The 20,226-nt window shown below is 41.2% G+C and overlaps 1 protein-coding gene across 1 annotated transcript in view; it reads right to left on the bottom strand.

Moving 5' to 3' along the window:
• SLC11A1 (solute carrier family 11 member 1) overlaps positions 1 to 20,226 on the bottom strand; it is a 134,985-nt gene that overhangs the window by 72,223 nt on the left and 42,536 nt on the right. Inside the window, exons 6-7 of the mRNA XM_053698131.1 lie at positions 5,760 to 5,830; positions 3,393 to 3,460 (exon numbers count right to left, since the gene is read on the bottom strand). Coding sequence (XP_053554106.1) covers positions 3,393 to 3,460; positions 5,760 to 5,830 — 139 coding nt within the window. The remainder of the gene's footprint in view (positions 1 to 3,392; positions 3,461 to 5,759; positions 5,831 to 20,226) is intronic.

The raw sequence follows: 20,226 nt of genomic DNA, 5'->3' as shown, positions 1-20,226 counted from the left end.
AAGGTGTGGACAGGTCATCAGGTATGCAGTGCGTATGCGCACGAAATGTGCCTGCAGTTGACTATCCACACAACCTGTTGATTTTATGTGGGCCGGCATAGCCGTTATGTTTTTAACATAATGCAATAAACTTCAAGATTTTACCCTTCCGCGTGGATTAATTTTGTAAGCTATAGTGCGCTTCATCTTTGGACGTTGTTGCATATTTTGCATTGTCAATTCTTTTTTTATCCGATTTTATTGAGCAATACTGTGATCTTTTAGAGTGAGGATCCACCCTTTTTTATATTTTTAATATTCTTATATTTTATTCTTTGATTTATTTGTATACCCCTAGTAATTGTGTTCTAGCGCTAATTACGTTTAGTAGTAAAAAAATTGAATTAAAATGAACATTTACTAAGGACCTTTTAAAATTAATATTATGCAACCTGAATAAGTATTTCTAGGATTACAATAGGACCATAACACAAGGATGATGAGAGCAATGTTTCCTGTACATGGATCTAAAGATCAGAGATAGCTTGTCTTAGCTGTAGCTGGCTAATATCTAGTAAAGCAAATTGATATACTTTCCTAAAGTTTTTCCTGTGGCTATAGTTGTCCATCTCTTATAATAAAGAAATAAATATAATAAGGTTTTAGATAACGTACATATGTCATTTGGGTGGCATTTGTGGGAGCACTACGCTCAGTGACCCAGTGGATAAGCCGCCACTGACTGTCCTGCTACACCCTAGCCTTTATCAGTACGACAATTTCTTTGTAAACCAGTAATATGAAGTAAAGTTAACAGGTTGTAACTGTCATGCCACTCGGTCTCAGCGGCGGCTCGGCACTCTGCCAGCCATGGTTGCCATGGTTGCGGCGGTTGTTGTGGCATGCAGCGATGACGTCATCTCCGCACGCCGGGTCTTGCCTATGATGCCGCTCACCTGTCTGCTATCCTTGGCGCGAACCTGTGCCTATGTAAGTACTTTCTCACTTCCTTTACCTTGCCCAAGAATAGGTTGTCTTTTGCTCCTGGGTGCTTCTTTTGTATTGCTATATTTACTTAACTGTTGGATTGCCTTATTGTTGCTGAACTCTGCCTGTCTCTTACCACTCTACTGATTAACCCCTGAACTGCTGGATTGCCTTATTGTTGCTGATCTCTGCCTGTCTCTGACCCCTCTACTGATTAACCCCTGAACTGCTGGATTGCCTAATTGTTGCTGAACTCTGCCTGTCTCTGACCACTCTACTGGTTAACCCCTGAACTGCTGGATTGCCTTATTGTCACTGAACTCTGCCTGTTTCTGACCACTCTACTGATTAACCCCTGAACTGATGGATTGCCTTATTGTTGCTGAACTCTGCCTGTCTCTGACCACTCTACTGATTAACTCCTGAACTGCTGGATTGCCTTTGTTGCTGAACTTTGCTTGTCTTTGGCCTCTCTACTGATTAACCCCTGAACTGCTGATACTCTCTGACCACTCTCCTGTTTAACCCCTGAACTGCTGATTCTTTGCATTGCCTACCTGTTGCCGGACTTTGCTTTATTCACTACTCTGCATTACCCTTTAGTCCCCTTACGGATTGGATTCGCTTCCTGGTGCCTTCCTTGCGCTGTCTGGAACCACTTCCCTGTTTTTCTCATCTCTACTGTGAGTATTTGATTGCATATTCATTTGTTATTTCTTATTTTAGTCTGGGATATTTCCTTATCTTGCCACTTGACGCTGGGATAAGAAGAGTACTGGCCAGGATTGGTCAGATAGGGAAATATCCCACGAGCATTACAATAACAATGCCCTTTCATAGCTCCTCTTGATTTGACATTGTGTTCAAACGCTCTTAACCATTTGAGTGCTAACGACGGCTCTGAGCAGTCGCAAATTTTCCCAGTCAGGTGCTGATGACGGCTCAGAGCAGTCACTAGCACTCACCCACCTTGAGGGCAATCTGGGGGCTCCCATTGACTCCCACCCAGTGATTGGGCCTGTATAGTGGCAGGCATCGCCGGTGCTTCCCATTTCGCATGGTGATGTCACGCGCAATGACGTGATGATGTCACCACGCAACTTTATTTAAAATGTACAATGCACAATATAGGGAAAGGGGGCATGCTGCTTAGAAGCCTATATCTCAGGCATCTAAGTAGCTACAGACCCACAAGACCCACTATTGGAAAGATAATCACCTAATCTTTCCAATGATGTATGTCTTGGGGATCTGGAAAAAATATAAAAAATAAATATATTTAAAAATAGTGTGGGGAAAAAAAGCTTAAATCCAGCTAAGCACCCAGGTGGGAAATGACTTAGCACTCAAAGGGTTAAACTAAACTCAGGCCTATATGTTTTAAGGACAAAAATAGGCAAAGACTAAAAAATACTATGACTTGATTAAAATAAACAAACAAGTCACTTTTTTTACAGGGAGTATTTCATTCTGACTCTTGATTACCATATTTTTTCTTGTATACTTTACAAAGCAGTCATTTTATGTTTTTAAGCTCACAAACTAATTAAAGGGAAGTCTAATTCATGATACTAAACACATTGGGCCAGATTACAAGTGGCACGCTATTTAGCGCTTTCACTCACGCAGAAACACTGCCGACACCACATTCAACCTACAGCGCTAACCTGTTATTCATATATACATTCCAATGTTCTTCACATAGAAGAAAACATTCTTTATATATATTATTTTTTGTAAAAAAAAATAAAAAAAAAAAAATATATATATATACACAGATATACTGTATATAGGAATATATATTTAGAAATGTAAAGAACATTTTCTCCTATGTGAAAAACAATGGAATGTAAAATATGTACATATAAAACAAATAAATATTATTAATATTTAAAAAAAATATATGTTTTCAGGAATTTGAGTGGAAAGGTCTCCAAAGTGTGTGTGTGTGTGTGTGTGTGTGTGTGTATGTATATATGAATATATGTGTATACATGTATGTATTTACATATAGAGCCATGGCACCCCTGCATTTCTGTCCGATAATGCACCACTTCGCCTAGAAAATTGTTGCAATTACAAATGTTTAGGCATTCTCATGTTTATTTCTTTTTTTCGTATTGGCACCAATGCATTTCTGTCAGATAATGTACCACTTCGCCCAGATATATGTGTGCAAGTTAGCATGGGCACAATATTTTAATATTGCATGTGCGCTAACGTTAGCACGCTACTGGTAATCTAGCCCATAGTTATATAGGGGCCTAAATGCAAAATACATGATCTAATGAATAAATCAGAGCATGGAACTTTTGCTTTAGAATATCCTTTAAGAAATATGCAATAGTCCACAACCCATACAAAGACTATTTCAGACCTCCAAGCATTATTCCTTCTACATCACTTGTAATAGACGTATTTATTACCTCATAGCCAAAAGTAACTGCCATTATAGTGATAAGGAAGCCGAAGAAAGCTTCCAGCTTCCTGAGACCTGAGATAAATAAACAAAATTAACAAAGTCACCAGAAATGTCAACACTTTCAAGTTTGAAAGTTAAAAAAAAATTATTTGCTTTTAATTTCAGCCAGTTAGGTGTAAAATAGTTTAAGAGATTTTTGTTAAATGTAAATCTAAAAATAAACTTTCATAATAGATATAGGGCATGTAGTATTAAACAGAATTCCCATTTACTTCTTGTATCAAATGTGCTTTGCTCCTTTAGTATCTATTGTTGAAAAGTAGGCTCATGAGCAGCAATGTACAACTGAGAGCTAGCTGAACACATCTGGTAAGCTAAAGTCAAAAGACATATTAGTGCAGCCACCAATCATCAACTAGCTCTCAGTAGTGCATTGCTGCTCCTTAGTCTATCTAGGTATTTTCTTCAACAAAGGATACAAAGAGAACTAAGCAAATTTAATAATAGAAGTGAACTGTAAAGTTGTTAATAATTGCATGTTCTATATGAATCATCTATCTATCTATCTATCTATCTATCTATCTATCTATCTATTGTATACATTTGACTTTTTCCAGTACAAACAAGTACAATATCAGCCTAGTAATACAATAATAAAATAACAGCACAACATAACATAATTCTGGATTTTAAATTGTAACTGTACTTCATCAGTTACTATACACTTATTATGCATTTAACAAGAATTGGTAAATTGCCTAACTACTTCACTTCATCACTAAAATATACATAACCATTAGAAAAAATATAAGCATTAACTAACTGATGTCACACAGGTAACACAATCTTATGTCTAAACAACCTGTTCACATACATCCAAGGAAACCAGAAACGATAAAACAGAGGACTGTCACATTCAATTCATTTTTATTAACACAGTTCCACTTAGTCCTATACCTGCTAGTTACTGTTAAAGGGACATAATAGTCAAATAAGGCATGCAATACATTACATGTGTGTGTGGCCTATGCATATCTATGTATGCTCAGAGCTTATGCATTCAAACTCTGTACTGGCTCAAAGAGTCAGTGGTGGTTACAAATAGACTCATATAAATTTCAAGTTTTGACTATTATGTTCCTTTTGATGATTGACAGAGGTCTGTTTTTGTGTCAAACAAATAGTATTACAGAGTTACACCATTACAAATTGCAACTTCATAATGCAACTCCTTTTAGGTTATTTGTTGCCAGAAAAGCTATAAAGATAGATAGATACATGTATAGATTATGTGATAAAAACAAGGGATAATATGATTTCAGTCCTCAGGGCAAACTAAAAAGCTAGATGTCAGAATTACCTTGAGTGAGAGCAGGTTAATAACTATGGTTATGTGATCAGATAATTATTTCACTTGTAATCTATATTCTGAAAATCAGGATTGTTTGTGTGCCCTGGGGACTGAAATTGAGAAACACTTATCTAATAATATAAGTAACACACAGTATTAAATGCAGCCCTATACTAATAGAAGTACAACTGCCGCAAAAGTTAATTTCAGTTAAATTGATCTAAACAGTGATAATTTCCCATTTAACACTTATTCTTTGCCGAGTGATTAACAGATTAGTCCACTAATGTAAACTGAAAATGATGATAATCGAGATTGTTCCAGTAGAACTGGTGATCAGCTTTGGATCTCTCCTAGTTAAAGAGCCATTATAGTCGAAAAATGACATGCGCTAATCCATTAGAGCAAGTAATATTACAACTATAGACACACCTCTGCTGTGTGTTTAACCCCCACAAAGGGGTTAAACACACAGTAGAACTGCTGTTTGGGACCCACAGAGCACTGCTGGTCCCGAACAGAACCTGACACTGATCCAATCAGCAGCGTTGGTCATACAATTTGCTAATAGCTCTGCAGACTGGATCAGCTTTGGCTTCCACTCAGGATCAGCAGTGCACTGTCAAGCCGGAGCGGCAGTTCTACTGGGTGTTTAAACACTTTGTGGGGGTTAAACACATAGTAGAGCAGGGCCGATAGTTATAAAATGACATGCCCTAATGGATTAGAGCATCTCATTTTTGGACTATAATGGCCCTTTAAGACATATCATGAAAACTAAATATATCACACAAAGCTGATACAATACATCTGGTAGTTGGGGTTTTTAAAAGTTCATATTTGGATTCCTCTCTACTCAAATATCATGGATACTTATTTTATTAATGTTGTACTGGCAATATAGAAAAGAGAGGATATATTATTGATTTATTTATTTTTAATTTAGAGCAGTTACATGTCTGTGACATTTTATTATCATAGCCAAGCTTGCTAGAAAATTGCCCCTCTCTTAAAACTCACCATATTTATCAAGGAATAAAAAAAAGATGGTGTCTATAATGGTGATAAGGACCCCTCCCCAGAGCGGAATTCTGCAAGACATAAGAAAAAATGAATGATCAACTGTGACAATTAATTATATCTAGAAGAGCACTAATATATGCTTCAAAACTGCACATCATTGTCAACATTTACAGAAGCAAAAACCCTTACTACTAACTGCAAGCGATTTAAAAGATCCCATTTAGGGCCAGATTACAAGTGGAGCAGTATTTAGCACTCCTGATAGCTTGCTTACTCCGTTAGAAGTAAGCTTTTTGCGCTTGTATTACAAGTTAAAATAATCCCCAATAGAAGTCAATGGAGCAGAAAAAGTGTGTGTGGGGGGGAAGACCCTACTCACGTGCAAACCTAATCGCATATTCTCATGTGCCTTAACCCGACATGATGAAAATATGAATATTTCACATTCCAATGTCCTTCATATAGCAGAATATGTTCTATTTATTTATACAGTAGCAAGAAAAAGTATGTGAACCCTTTGGAATGATATGGATTTCTGCACAAATTGGTCATAAAATGTGATCTGATCATCATCTAAGTCACAACAATAGACAATCACAGTCTGCTTAAACTAATAACACACAAAGAATGAAATGTTGCCATGTTTTTATTGAACACACCATGTAAACATTCACAGTGCAGGTGGAAAAAGTATGTGAACCCCTAGACTAATGACATCTCCAAGAGCTAATTGGAGTGAGATGTCAGCCAACTGGAGTCCAATCAATGAGATGAGATTGGAGGTGTTGGTTACAGCTGCCCTGCCCTATAAAAAACACACACCAGTTCTGGGTTTGCTTTTCACAAGAAGCATTGCCTGATGTGAATGATGCCTCGCACAAAAGAGCTCTCAGAAGACCTACGATTAAGAATTGTTGACTTGCATAAAGCTGGAAAGGGTTATAAAGTATCTCCAAAAGTCTTGCTGTTCATCAGTCCACGGTAAGACAAATTGTCTATAAATGGAGAAAGTTCAGCACTGCTGCTACTCTCCCTAGAAGTGGCCATCATGTAAAGATGACTGCAAGAGCACAGCGCAGACTGCTCAATGAGGTGAAGAAGAATCCTAGAGTGTCAGCTAAAGACATACAAAAGTGGCAAATGCTAACATCCCTGTTAGCGAATCTACAATACGTAAAACACTAAACAAGAATGGATTTCATGGGAGGATACCACAGAGGAAGCCACTGCTGTCCAAACAAAACATTGCTGCACGTTTACAGTTTGCACAAGAGCACCTGGATGTACCACAGCAGTACTGGCAAAATATTCTTTGGACAGATGAAACCAAAGTTGAGTTGTTTGGAAAAAACACACAACACTATGTGTGGCGAAAAATAGGCACAGCACACCAACATCAAAACCTCATCCCAACTGTGAATTATGGTGGTGGGGGCATCATGGTTTGGGGCTGCTTTGCTGCGTCAGGGCCTGGACGGATTGCTATCATCAAAGGAAAAATGAATTCCCAAGTTTATCAAGACATTTTGCAGGAGAACTTAAGGCAATCTGTCTACCAGCTGAAGCTCAACAGAAGATGGGTGTTGCAACAGGACAATGACCCAAAGCATAGAAGTAAATCAACAACAGAATGGCTTAAACAGAAGAAAATACGCCTTCTGAAGAGGCCCAGTCAGAGTCCTGACCTCAACCCGATTGAGATGCTGTGCCATGAACTTAAGAAAGCGATTCACACCAGACATCCGAAGAATATTGCTGAACTAAAACAGATCTGTAAAGAGGAATGGTCAAGAATTACTCCTGACCGTTGTGCATGTCTGATCTGCAACTACAGGAAATGTTTGTTTGAAGTTATTGCTGCCAAAGGAGGTTCAACCAGTTATTAAATCCAAGGGTTCACATACTTTTTCCACCTGCACTGTGAATGTTTACATGGTGTGTTCAATAAAAAACATGGCAACATTTCATTCTTTGTGTGTTATTAGTTTAAGCAGACTGTGATTGTCTATTGTTGTGACTTAGATGATGATCAGATCACATTTTATGACCAATTTGTGCAGAAATCCATATCATTCCAAAGGGTTCACATACTTTTTCTTGCAACTGTATATATACAGTATATAAATATAAATATATATATCTTTTTATATATATATATATATATATATATATATATATATATATATATATATATATACTATATATGTATATATAAGAAGCTGGAACAGCTCCAGGAAATGGAGAAGAAGTTTATCCAGAGGGGATATAAGTGTAAAGCTCTAAAGGACGTTAAATCCACAATGTCCAGATTGACGCAAACAGAAGCATTGAGCAAGAAAACCAGTAATGTGACACCTGACACAATTCCTACAACATATTCGCCGGATAAATGGCAAACACCTAGCATCCTACAGGAGAATTGGAATATCATCAATACGGATGAACGCTTACCTTTCAAGAACATGACCCATCCAAGAGTTGGATACAAGCGTCCAAGATCCTTAAGGGACTTTCTGATGCGCCCAGACAATATCCAAAGTTACACCAATAAGACTTGGTTAGGGAAACCTAAACATGGTTACTTTAAATGCACGGGGTGCACTACTTGGTTGGTACAAACTTCCCATTTTGTGCACCCATGGCACAACAAGTGCTTTGCCATCAAACACAGAGTCACATGTACTACCACATTTATAGTGTACATGTTGCATTGTTGCTGTGGCAGATATTATATTGGCAAAACGAATGATGATCTACGTACTCGTATGGCCAATCACAGGGCATCCATACGTGCAGCCCGGGCCACTGGTGAAAGTGATCAGCCAGTGGCCAGACACTTTTTGACTGCCAAACATACTGTGGCTGATCTGAGATATGTGATCATTGATCACGTTCCACCTCTATCGAGGGGTGGCAAAAGGGCCAAGTTGTTGCTACAAAAAGAGGCCAGGTGGATTTACACTTAGGATACCTTGGTGCCTAGGGGTTTGAATACCCATTTTGACATGCAATGTTTCTTGTAGATTTTTGTTGTTCCAATCTATGTACATATATATCTTCTGCATTATTATTTGCATAGATTCGTTGCTGCTTTTTGTTGCTGCACAACGTTTAGTATAGCTAGTCATATAACTTTATGTATTTTTTTATTTAGTTCTTAGTTTGATCTTGAAGGGAAGATAAACAATTATTATGTCCTTTGACATATCCCCTCATATTTAAAGCAATGTTCTTGCGGTATGTTGGTTACTTAATTTCCCCTTCAACAAATGTATTATTATGTTTTAAGTTCATTTGATATTTTGGATATTAGTATACTTTGTATCCAATTTTGTGCCTATTGCTTACATGTAACATCTTGGATTCCCCCTCATTTTTCAGCAAGTTTCAGTAGATTGCTGACATTGTGTGGCTATTTAGTATAATGTATTTGTATATTGCTGTACAGCAACCCTTTTTTCGTTTTTTTTATTAGGGCCACTTTAAGGTATTTGCTCTAAATTTTTTGTTTTTTATAACATTTGTAATGATATACTTAGTCATTTTCCATTTTTAACTTTGCTTTTAGTTATGTGTCCTATTGGGGCCACCGTAATTTTCTTTGAGAATGCTCAGTTGTGCTCAGAGGATGCTGCAGGTGATCCACATTCACAGTAATACTTGAGAGTAAGAAAAGGGGGGTGCATTGCACTATTTTTTACCCCAAAACATCACAGTTCAAATAAACGGAGAGTGCGGGACCTGTTTATTTAATTATAGAATTTTCTATAGAAAGTAACTTGCAGTTTACAGGAATTCCTACATTGGCCCATTTTCCATAGGGTCTGAGTGCAGATGTCTGTGTGATCTGTGAGCTGCTAAACCCAGTGAGGACATTAAAATATATAGCTAATAGCTTGCATATAGCATATACAGATTTATATATGGAGCCACAGTGACAGTTCCCATTAGAAGGTTACTGGCTGGGCTATATGGAAATAAACGGCTAGATTACGAGTTGTGCGTTAGGGTTAAAAAGCAGCATTGAGAGGTCCCAACGCTGCTTTTTAACTCTCGCTGGTATTACGAGTCTTGCAGGTACAGGTGTATCGCTCACTTTTTTGGCCAGACTCGGAAATACCGCAAATCCACTTACATCAATTGCGTAGCCTATATTTTCAATGGGACTTGCATAGCGCCGGTATTACGAGTCTGACAAAAAGTGAGCGGTACACCCTCTCCTGTCAAGATCGGTACCGCATTTAAAAGTCAGTAGTTAAGAGTTTTACACTACAACGCCGTAGCATAAAACTCTTAACTAAAGTGCTAAAAAGTGCACTAACACCCATAAACTACCTATTAACCCTTAAACCGAGGCCCTACCGTATCGCAAACACTATAATAAATATTTTAACCCCTAATTTGCCGAACCGGACATCGCCGCCACTACAATAAACATATTAACCCCTAAACCGCCACACTCCCGCATCACAAACACTAGTTAAATATTATTAACCCCTAATCTGCCATCCCTAACATCGCCACCACCTACCTACATTTATTAACCCCTAATCTGCCGCCCCCAACGTCCCCGCCACTATATTAAAGTTATTAACCCCTAAACCTAAGTATAACCCTAACCCTAACACCCCCCAACTTAAATATAATTTAAATAAATATAAATAAAATTACTATAACTAACTAAATTATTCCTATTTAAAACTAAATACTTACCTATAAAATAAACCCTAAGCTAGCTACAATATAACTAATAGTTACATTGTATCTAGCTTAGGCTTTATTTTTATGTTACAGGCAAGTTTGTATTTATTTTAACTAGGTAGAATAGTTATTAAATAGTTATTAACTATTTAATAACTATCTAGTTCAAATAAATACAAAAGTACCTGTAAAATAAAACCTAACCTAAGTTACAATTACACCTAACACTACACTACAATTACATAAATTAAATAAATTAAATACAGAAGTGGTCCTTCAGACGGGCAGAAGTCTTCATCCAAGCCGGGCAGAAGTGTTCCTCCAGACGGGCAGAAGTCTTCATCCAGACGGCATCTTCTATCTTCATCCATTCGGCGTGGAGCGGGTCCATCTTCAAGACATCCGACGCGTCCCTTAAATTCCGATTGGCTGATAGAATTCTATCAGGCAATCGGAATTAAAGTAGAAAAAATCCTATTGGCTGATGCAATCAGCCAATAGGATTGAAGTTTAATCCTATTGGCTGATCCAATCAGCCAATATGATTGAGCTTGCATTCTATTGGCTGTTCCAATCAGCCAATAGAATGCCAGCTCAATCCTATTGGCTGATTGCATCAGCCAATAGGATTTTTTCTACCTTAATTCCGATTGGCTGATAGAATTCTATCAGCCAATCGGAATTGAAGGGAAGTCATCTTGGATGACGTCATTTAAAGGAACCTTCATTGTAGAAGATGTCATTTGAAGAGGATGCTCCGCGTCGGATGTCTTAAAGATGGACCCACTACGCACTGGATGGATGAAGATAGAAGATGCCATCTGGATGAAGACTTCTGCCCGTCTGGAGGACCACTTCGCCCGGCTTGGATGAAAACTTCTCCCGGCTTTGTTGAGGACTTGAGCCCAATTGGGTGAAGACGTCTCCCGGTAAGGTGATCTTCATGGGGTTAGTATTAGGTTTTTTTAAGGGGGTATTGGGTGGGTTTTAGAGTAGGGTTGGTTGTGTGGGTGGTGGGTTTTAATGTTGGGGGGGGGGATTTGTAATTTTTTTTACAGGTAAAAGAGCTGATTACTTTGGAGCAACGCTTTCCACCAGCAAAAGGCCATTTTAAGGGCTATTTGAAATTTAGTGTAGGGTAGGGCTTTTTTATTTTGAGGGGGGGGCTTTTTTATTTTGTTAGGGGGATTAAATTAGGTGTAATTAGTTTAAAAATCTTGTCATTATTTTATTATTTTATGTAATTTAGTGGGGTTTTTTTTTATATACTTTACATAATTTAATTTAATTGTATTTCATTTATTTAATTATAGTGTAGTATTAGGTGTAATTGTAACTTAGGTTAGGTTTTAAATAGGAATAATGTAGTTCATGATAGTAATTTTATTTAGATTAATTTAAATTATATTTAAATTAGGGGGGTTAGGGTTAGATTTAGGCTTAGGGGTTAATAACTTTAATATAGTGGTGGCGACGTTGGGGGCAGCAGATTAGGGGTTATTAAGTGTAGGTAGGTGGCGGTGACTTTGGGGGCATCAAATTATGGGTTAATAAATATAATGTAGGTGTTGGCGATGTTGGGGGCAGAAGATTAGGGGTTCATAAGTATAATGTAGGTGGCGAAGGTGTCCGGAGTGGCAGATTAGGGGTTAATAATATAATGTAGGTGTCAGCGATGTCGGGGCGGCAGATTAGGAGTTAATAAGTGTAATATTAGGTGTGTTCATGTTAGGGTGTTAGGTGTAGACATACATTTGATTTCCCCATAGGAATCAATGGGGGTTCGTTAGGAGCTGAACGCTGCTTTTTTGCAGGTGTTTTTTTCAGCCGGCTCTCCCCCATTGATTCCTATGGGGAAATCGCGCACAAGCACGTTTAGCCAGCTCACCGCTAACGTAAGCAGCGCTGGTATTAGAGTGAGATGTGGAGCTAAATTTTGCTCTACGCTCACTTTTTTGCGGTTAACGCCGGGTTTGTAAAAACCCGTAATACCAGCGTTGTCTGTAAGTGAGCGGTGAGCATAAACTGCTCGTTAGCACCGCATAGCCTCTAACGCAAAACTCGTAATCTAGGCGAAAGTGTGTTGTCACGGTCTGATCAATAAACTGACTGCTCATCTGGCCACTCTATATGCCGGCTCAAGCACTCTCCCGCACTTACCTAAAGAAAAAGCTGCTGCACTGAAAAAGGCTCCAAAAGCAGATGGAAAAAACTGGCCACACTAATGCATGAGGCAATGGAAGTGAAGAATGCTAAATCGCCGCTCCAGGTCCTTTTGAGCTCCAGGAGACAACTGACACTGATGGGCTTGTGAGAGAGGAAAAAGAATCCAGACACTCCAGTGCGGTGCACGCCGTAACAGCTGAGCAAACTGGAAAGTCAAATACAAAAAGAAAAACAGCTGCACTCAAAAAGGCTCCAAAAAAAGAAAATATTTATTCCTGACAATTTAAATGGCACAAGGAAGGACAATCATCATTGTGCCATTTAAATTGTCAGGAATAAATATTTATGCCGTTACGGCGTGCACCGCACTGGAGTGTCTGGATTCTATTTCCTCTCTCACAAGCCCATCAGTGTCAGTTGTTTGCTGGAGCTTGAAAGGACCAGGAGCAGCGTTTTAGCAATCTTCACTATTGTAGTTTCATGCATTAGAGTCGCCAGTAACAGTTTTTTCCATCTGCTCTGAGCACCATCCACTGCTTGTTGCGTAGCTGCCGCTATGATGTTGAATGTTGCCACTGGAGTCAGATACCAATAAAGGGCCAATTCTTGATTGCCACTGCCTCCGCCTAGAAAAAAGTGCCGCCCCCTCAAATCTGCCACCCTAGGCCCGTGCCTTGTAGGCCTAGGCTATAATACGCCCCTGACAGAAGGTAATCCAAGCTGTTGCTTAAAAAGTGTTAGAACACTTGAAGGGCACAAATGTCAAAATTAAAGGGACACTGAACCCAAATTTGTCTTTCATGATTCAGATAGAACATGCAATGATAAGCAACTTTCTAATTTACTCTTATTATCAATTTTTCTTCGTTCTCTTGCTATCTTTATTTGAAAAAGAAGGAATCTAAGCTAAGTAGCCAGCCTGGACAGCACTTGTTAATTAGTAGGTGTATTTAGCCACCAATCAGCAAGTACAACCCAGGTTGTAAACCAACAATGGGCCGGCTTCTAAACTTACATTCTTGCTTTTCAAATAAAGATAGCAATAAAGATAGCAAGAGAATGAAGAAAAATTGATAATAGGAGTAAATTAGAAAGTTGCTTATAATTGCATGTTCTATCTGAATCGTGAAAGACAAATTTGGGTTCAGTGTCCCTTTAATTTTGACATTCGTGCCCTTCAAGTGTTCTAACCCTTTTTAAGCAACAGCTTGGATTACCTTCTGTCAGGGGCGTATTATAGCCTAGGCCAACAAGGCACGGGCCTAAGGTGGCAGATTTGAGGGAGCGGCACTTTTTTCTAGGCAGAGGCAGTGGCAATCAAGTATTGGCCCTTTATTGGTGTCTGACTCCAGTGGCAACATTCAGCATCATAGCGGCAGCTACGCAACAAGCAGTGGATGGTGCTTAGAGCAGATGGAAAAACTGTTTATTTATTACTGAATATACTCTTTTCTCTCTGTATACTTTGTTGAAAAGCATACCTAGGTAGGCTTTGGAGCAGCAAAGCACTACTGGGAGCTAGCTGGTGATTGGTGGCTACACACATATGCCTTTTGTCACTGGCATGCCAGATGTTTTCAGCTAGAGAACACTTCTGCCCGGCTCCCAATAGTGCAATGCTGCTCTGGAGTTGCCTTTAATTGTATATTCAACCCATTTGCAGGGGTTAAAATTATATGGGTCAGTTACAATCTTTTATAAGACAACAAAAAGTATCGGTGCACATCCAACCAAGTCCACTCTTTCATGGCATATTTGTATATGCTTCTGTCTGTCAAATATACTTACCCCTTTGTTGTATCAGTTATAATCTTTATCAACTGATTTATCTGCAACAATCCCCACAGACTTTAATAGTGATTTCTGTAGACATCATTAGGTACATTTTCTAAGGGATTGGAATTGACCCAATAGTACAATTATGAAATGCTCTAATAAAGCATTTTACCTTTGCACCCTCTCTTTTGCTTGGGAAGAGAGAGCAAAAGAGAGAGGGGAGAGAGAGAGCAGAAGAGGGGGAGAGAGCAAAAGATAGGAAGAGAGACAGCAAAAGAGAGGGGAGAGAGAGAGTAGAAGAGGGGGAGAGTGAGAGAGCAAAATACAGAGAGAGAGAGAGAGAGCAAAAGAGAGGGGGAGGAGAGAGAGCAAATGTGAGGGTGGAGAGAGAGCAAAAGAGAGGGGGAGGAGAGAGAGCAAAAGTGAGGGTGGAGAGAGAGAGAAAAAGAGAGGGGGAGAGAGAGCAAAAGAAAGGGGAGAGAGTAAAAGAGAGAGGGGAGACAGCGTACAAAAGAGAGGGGGGAGAGACAGCAAAAGAGCGGGGGGGGGAGAAAGTTAAAGAGAGGGAGAGATACAGCAAAAAAGATAGGGGAGGGAGAGAGAGCAAAAGAAAGAGAGGGGAGAGAGAGAGCAAAAGAGAGGGGGAGAGAGCGCAAAAGAGAGGGGAAGAGAGAGCAAAAGAGAGGGGGAGAGAGAGCAAAAGAGAGGGAGAGAGACAGCAAAAGAGAGGGAGAGAGAAAGGGGAGAGAGAGAGCAAAAGAGAGGGGAGAGAAAGAGAGAGAACAAAAGAGAAGGGAAAGAGAGAGAGAGCAAAATTGAGTGGGGGGAGAGAGAGAGAGCAAAAGAGAGGGGGGAGAGAGAGAGCAAAAGAGGGGGGATAGAGAGAGCAAAAGAGAGGGGAGAGAGGGAGCAAAAGAAAGGGGAGAGCGCAAAAGAGGGGGAGAGAGAGCAAAAGAGATGGAGAGAGACAGCAAAAGAGAGAGGGGAGAGAGAGAGCAAAAGAGAGGGGGAGAGAGCTCAAAAGAGAGCGGGGGAGAGAGCAAAAGAGAGGGAGAGAGAGAGCAAAATACAGGGAGAGAGCAAAAGAGAGAGGGGAGAGAGAGCAAAAGAGAGAGGGGAGAGACAGCAAAAGAGAGGGGGAGAGAGCAAAAGAGAGGGAGAGATACAGCAAAAGAGAGAGGGGAGAGAGCAAAAGAGAGGGGGGAGAGAGAGCAAAAGAAAGGGGAGAGAGTAAAATAGAGAGGGAAAAGAGAGCAAAAGAGAGGGGGAGATAGAGAGCGCAAAAGAGAGGGTGATAGACCACAATAGAGAGGGGGAGAGAGAGCAAAAGAGGGAGAGAGAGACATCAAAAGAGAGGGAGAGAGAGACATCAAAAGAGAGGGAGAGAGAGCAAAAGAGAGAGGGGAGAGCAACAGAGAGTGGAGAGAGAGAGAAAAAGAGAGAGTTGGAGAGCAAAAGAGAAGGGGAGAGAGCGCAAAAGAGAGGGGAGGGAGAGAGAGCAAAAGAGTTGGTATGAAGATCCCCTTTGTGATATTTAACCCCTTAATGTCCAGTGCCGTAACCTGTATGTCACTGGTCTTTCTTTGGAGATTGCATTTTTAATAGTCTCACTGCCAGCGATGAGACTGTGCAATTTCCGATGGCCAGCAGGAGGGAGGGAGGGTGTAATAGCTGGTGGCGGGACCAGCGTTAATATAACCAAGAAAACCCTTAACACCAGCGACTTATAGGGTATGTCATGGTTGTTAAGGGGTTAATCAGATATAAATCACTGAATTAAATAAAACATTTAAAACAAAAATATATAAAATGAAGTAAAGAGTTATTTTTGATTCACTGTAATAATCTAAAAACTATTCAGAAGTTTTCACAGCATTTTTACTAGATTTGATAAATCTTTAACCTATTAATTTCTTAAGAAATATATAGGGCCAGATTATGGGGCATATTTAACAATGTGCAAGCGGACATGATACGATGTATTATATCATGTCCGCGGCACATCAATAAATGCCGACAGCATACGCGGTCGGCATTTATCATTGCACCAGCAGTTCTTGTGAACTGCTGGTGCAATGCCGTCCCCTGCAGTTTCACAGCCAATCAGCCACTAGCAGAGGGTGTCAATCAACCCGATCGTATTCGATCGGGTTGATTTTTTCCCGCCGCCTCAGAGCAGACGGACAAGTTATGGAGCAGCGGTATTTAGACCGCTGCTTCATAACTTCTGTTTCTATAAGGAGCTTGATAAATATGCCCCTATGAGCGGAATGCTATAATTTGCATGTGAGTGATATTGGGTTTTTGCGTTCGTTTGTGCACAAGTTAAATTGCGCTTGTATTACAAGTTGAAAGTAGATGCGAACCCATGAGCGCAATTGTGATTTACACTAGAATTATTACCGTGACCTCAGAGCTCTGGTTAGCTGTTTAGTGAAACAAAAAAGTGTCACAAAACACTTCAAAAATATATTACAAAGTACAGTTATACTCATAATAACACCACCTGATAAACACTATTCAAAAAATATTATACAAAAAAACGGGACACGGGCGGTTGGAGGGTGTGACGTGGATCGGAAGGGGTGTGGCTTGGCGGGACATGGGCAGGGCATGACGCGGGCGGGGGCGGATGCTGTTGCCGACTGGCCGTGAGAGACAGAGAGCTCTAAAGAGGGGGTATAGAGAGAGCAGAAGAGGGGGGATAAAGAGAGGGAGAGAGACAGCAAAAGAGATGGGGAGAGTGCAAAAGAGGGGGCATAGAGAGCGCAAAAGAGAGGGGAGAGAGACAGTAGAAGAGGGGGAGAGTGAGAGAGCAAAAGACGGGAAGAGAGAGAGCAAAAGAGAGGGGGAGGAGAGAGAGCAAAGGTGAGGGTGGAGAGAGAGAGAGCAAAAGAGAGGGGGAGGAGAGAGAGCAAAAGTGAGGGTGGAGAGAGAGAGAAAAAGAGAGGGGGAGAGAGAGCAAAAGAAAGGGGAGAGAGTAAAAGAGAGAGGGGAGAGAGCGTACAAAAGAGAAGGGGGGAGACAGCAAAAGAGAGGGGGGAGAGACAGCAAAAGAGCGGGGGGGGAGAAAGTTAAAGAGAGGGAGAGATACAGCAAAAAAGATAGGGGAGGGAGAGAGAGCAAAAGAAAGGGGGAGAGAGAACAAAAGAAAGGGGGGAGAGTAAAAGAGAGAGAGGGGAGAGAGAGAGCAAAAGAGAGGGGGAGAGAGCGCAAAAGAGAAGGGGAGAGAGAGCAAAAGAGAGGGAGAGAGACAGCAAAAGAGAGGGAGAGAGAAAGGGGAGAGAGAGAGAGCAAAAGAGAGGGGAGAGAAAGAGAGAGAACAAAAGAGAGGGGAAAGAGAGAGAGAGCAAAATTGAGTGGGGGGGAGAGAAAGAGAGCAAAAGAGAGGAGGGAGAGAGAGAGCAAAAGAGGGGGGATAGAGAGAGCAAAAGAGAGGGGAGAGAGAGAGCAAAAGAAAGGGGAGAGCGCAAGAGAGGGTGAGAGAGAGCAAAAGAGATGGAGAGAGACAGCAAAAGAGAGAGGGGAGAGCGAGAGCAAAAGAGAGGGGGAGAGAGCACAAAAGAGAGGGGAGAGAGCAAAAGAGAGGGAGAGATACAGCAAAAGAGAGAGGGGAGAGAGAGAGCAAAAGAGAGGGAGGAGAGAGAATAAAAGAGAGGGGAGAGAGAGCAAAAGAGAGAGAGAGAAAGCAAAAGAGAGGGGAGAGAGAGAGAGCAAAAGAGAGGGGAGAGAGAGAGAGAAAAAGAGAGAGAGCAAAAGAGAGGGGGAGAGAGAGCAAAAGAAAGGGGGAGAGAGAAAAAGAGAGGGGGAGAGAGAGCAAAATAAAGGGGAGAGAGTAAAAGAGAGAAGGGAAAGAGGGCGCACAAAAGAGAGAGGGAGAGAGAGCAAATGAGAGGGAGAGAGAGAGCAAAAGAGAGAGAGTGAGACAGCAAAAGAGGAGAGAGCAAAAGAGAGTGGAGAGAGAGAAAAAGAGAGAGTGGGAGAGCAAAAGAGAGGGGGAGAGAGCGCAAAAGAGAGGGAGAGAGAGAGCAAAAGAGAGAGAGTGAGACAACAAAAGAGGAGAGAGCAAAAGAGAGGGGAGAGAGAGCGCAAAAGAGAGAGGAGAGAGAGAGAGAGCAAAAGGGAGTGGAGAGAGAAAAAGAGAGAGCAAAAGAAAGGGGGGCAGAGAGAGAGCAAATGAGAGGGGGAGAGAGAGCAAAAGAGATGGGGGAAAGAGAGCAAAAGAAAGGGGAGAGAGTAAAAGAGAGAGGGGAGAGAGAGCATGCAAAAGAGAGGGGGAGAGAGAGAGCAAAAGAAATGGAGAGAGACAGCAAAAGAGAGGGGGAGAGAGCAAAAGAGAGAGGATAGAGAGAGAGCAAAAGAGAGGGGAGAGAGAGCAAAAAAGATTTGAGAGAGAGAGAGAAAAAGAGTGAGAGAGAGCAAAAGAGAGGGGGGGAGAGAGAGAAAAAGAGAGGGGAAGATAGAGCAAAATAAAGGGGAGAGAGTAAAAGAGAGAAGGGAGAGAGGGCGCACAAAAGAGAGGGGGAGAGAGAGCAAATGAGATGGAGAGAGACAGCAAAAGAGAGAGCGAAGAGAGAGCAAAAGAGAGGGGGAGAGATTGCAAAAGAGAGGGGGGAGAGAGAGCAAAAGAGAGGGAGAGAGAGAGCAAAAGAGAGGGAGAGAGAGCAAAAGAGAGGGGTGAGAGAGAGTGAGAAAAAGAGAGGGGAGAGAGAGAACAAAAGAAAGGGGAGAGAGTAAAAGAGAGAGGGGAGAGAGAGAGCAAAATACAGGGGGAGATAGAGAGCACAAAAGAGAGGGGGAGAGAGTGCAAAAGAGAGGGGGAGAGAGAACAAAAGAAAGGGGAGAGAGTAAAAGAGAGAAGTGAGAGCAAAAGAGAGGGAGAGATAGAGAGCGCAAAAGAGAGGGGGAGAGAGTGCAAAAGAGAGGGGGAGAGAGAGTAAAAGAGAGGGGAGAGAGAGCAAAAGAGAGAGAGAGCAAAAGAGAGGGGAGAGAGAGAGAGAGCAAAAGAGAGGGGGAGAGAGAGCAAAAGAGAGTTGAGAGAGAGAGAGAAAAAGAGAGAGAGCAAAAGAGAGGGGGAGAGAGAGCAAAAGAGAGGGGAGAGAGAGAAAAAGAGAGAGTGGGAGAGCAAAAGAGAGGGGGAGAGAGCGCAAAAGAGAGGGAGAGAGAGAGCAAAAGAGAGAGAGTGAGACAACAAAAGAGGAGAGAGCAAAAGAGAGGGGAGAGAGAGAGCAAAAGAGAGAGGAGAGAGAGAGAGCAAAAGGGAGTGGAGAGAGAAAAAGAGAGAGCAAAAGAAAGGGGGGGCAGAGAGAGAGCAAATGAGAGGGGGAGAGAGAGCAAAAGAGATGGGGGAAAGAGAGCAAAAGAAAGGGGAGAGAGTAAAAGAGAGAGGGGAGAGAGAGCATGCAAAAGAGAGGGGGAGAGAGAGCAAAAGAAATGGAGAGAGACAGCAAAAGAGAGGGGGAGAGAGCAAAAGAGAGAGGATAGAGAGAGAGAGCAAAAGAGAGGGGGAGAGAGAGCAAAATAAAGGGAAGAGAGTAAAAGAGAGAGAGCAAAAGAGGTGGGCGAGAGAGTAAAAGAGAGGGGAGAGAGAGCAAAAGAGAGGGGAGAGAGAGAGAGCAAAAGAGAGGGGAGAGAGAGCAAAAAAGATTTGAGAGAGAGAGAGAAAAAGAGTGAGAGAGAGCAAAAGAGAGGGGGGGAGAGAGAGAAAAAGAGAGGGGAAGATAGAGCAAAATAAAGGGGAGAGAGTAAAAGAGAGAAGGGAGAGAGGGCGCACAAAAGAGAGGGGGAGAGAGAGCAAATGAGATGGAGAGAGACAGCAAAA

The sequence above is a fragment of the Bombina bombina genome, chromosome 1, assembly GCF_027579735.1.
Source record: "Bombina bombina isolate aBomBom1 chromosome 1, aBomBom1.pri, whole genome shotgun sequence".
NCBI classification, from domain to species: domain Eukaryota; kingdom Metazoa; phylum Chordata; class Amphibia; order Anura; family Bombinatoridae; genus Bombina; species Bombina bombina.
The sequence above is the reverse complement of the archived record's forward strand: the minus strand, read 5'-3'. Positions and strand labels throughout refer to the sequence as shown.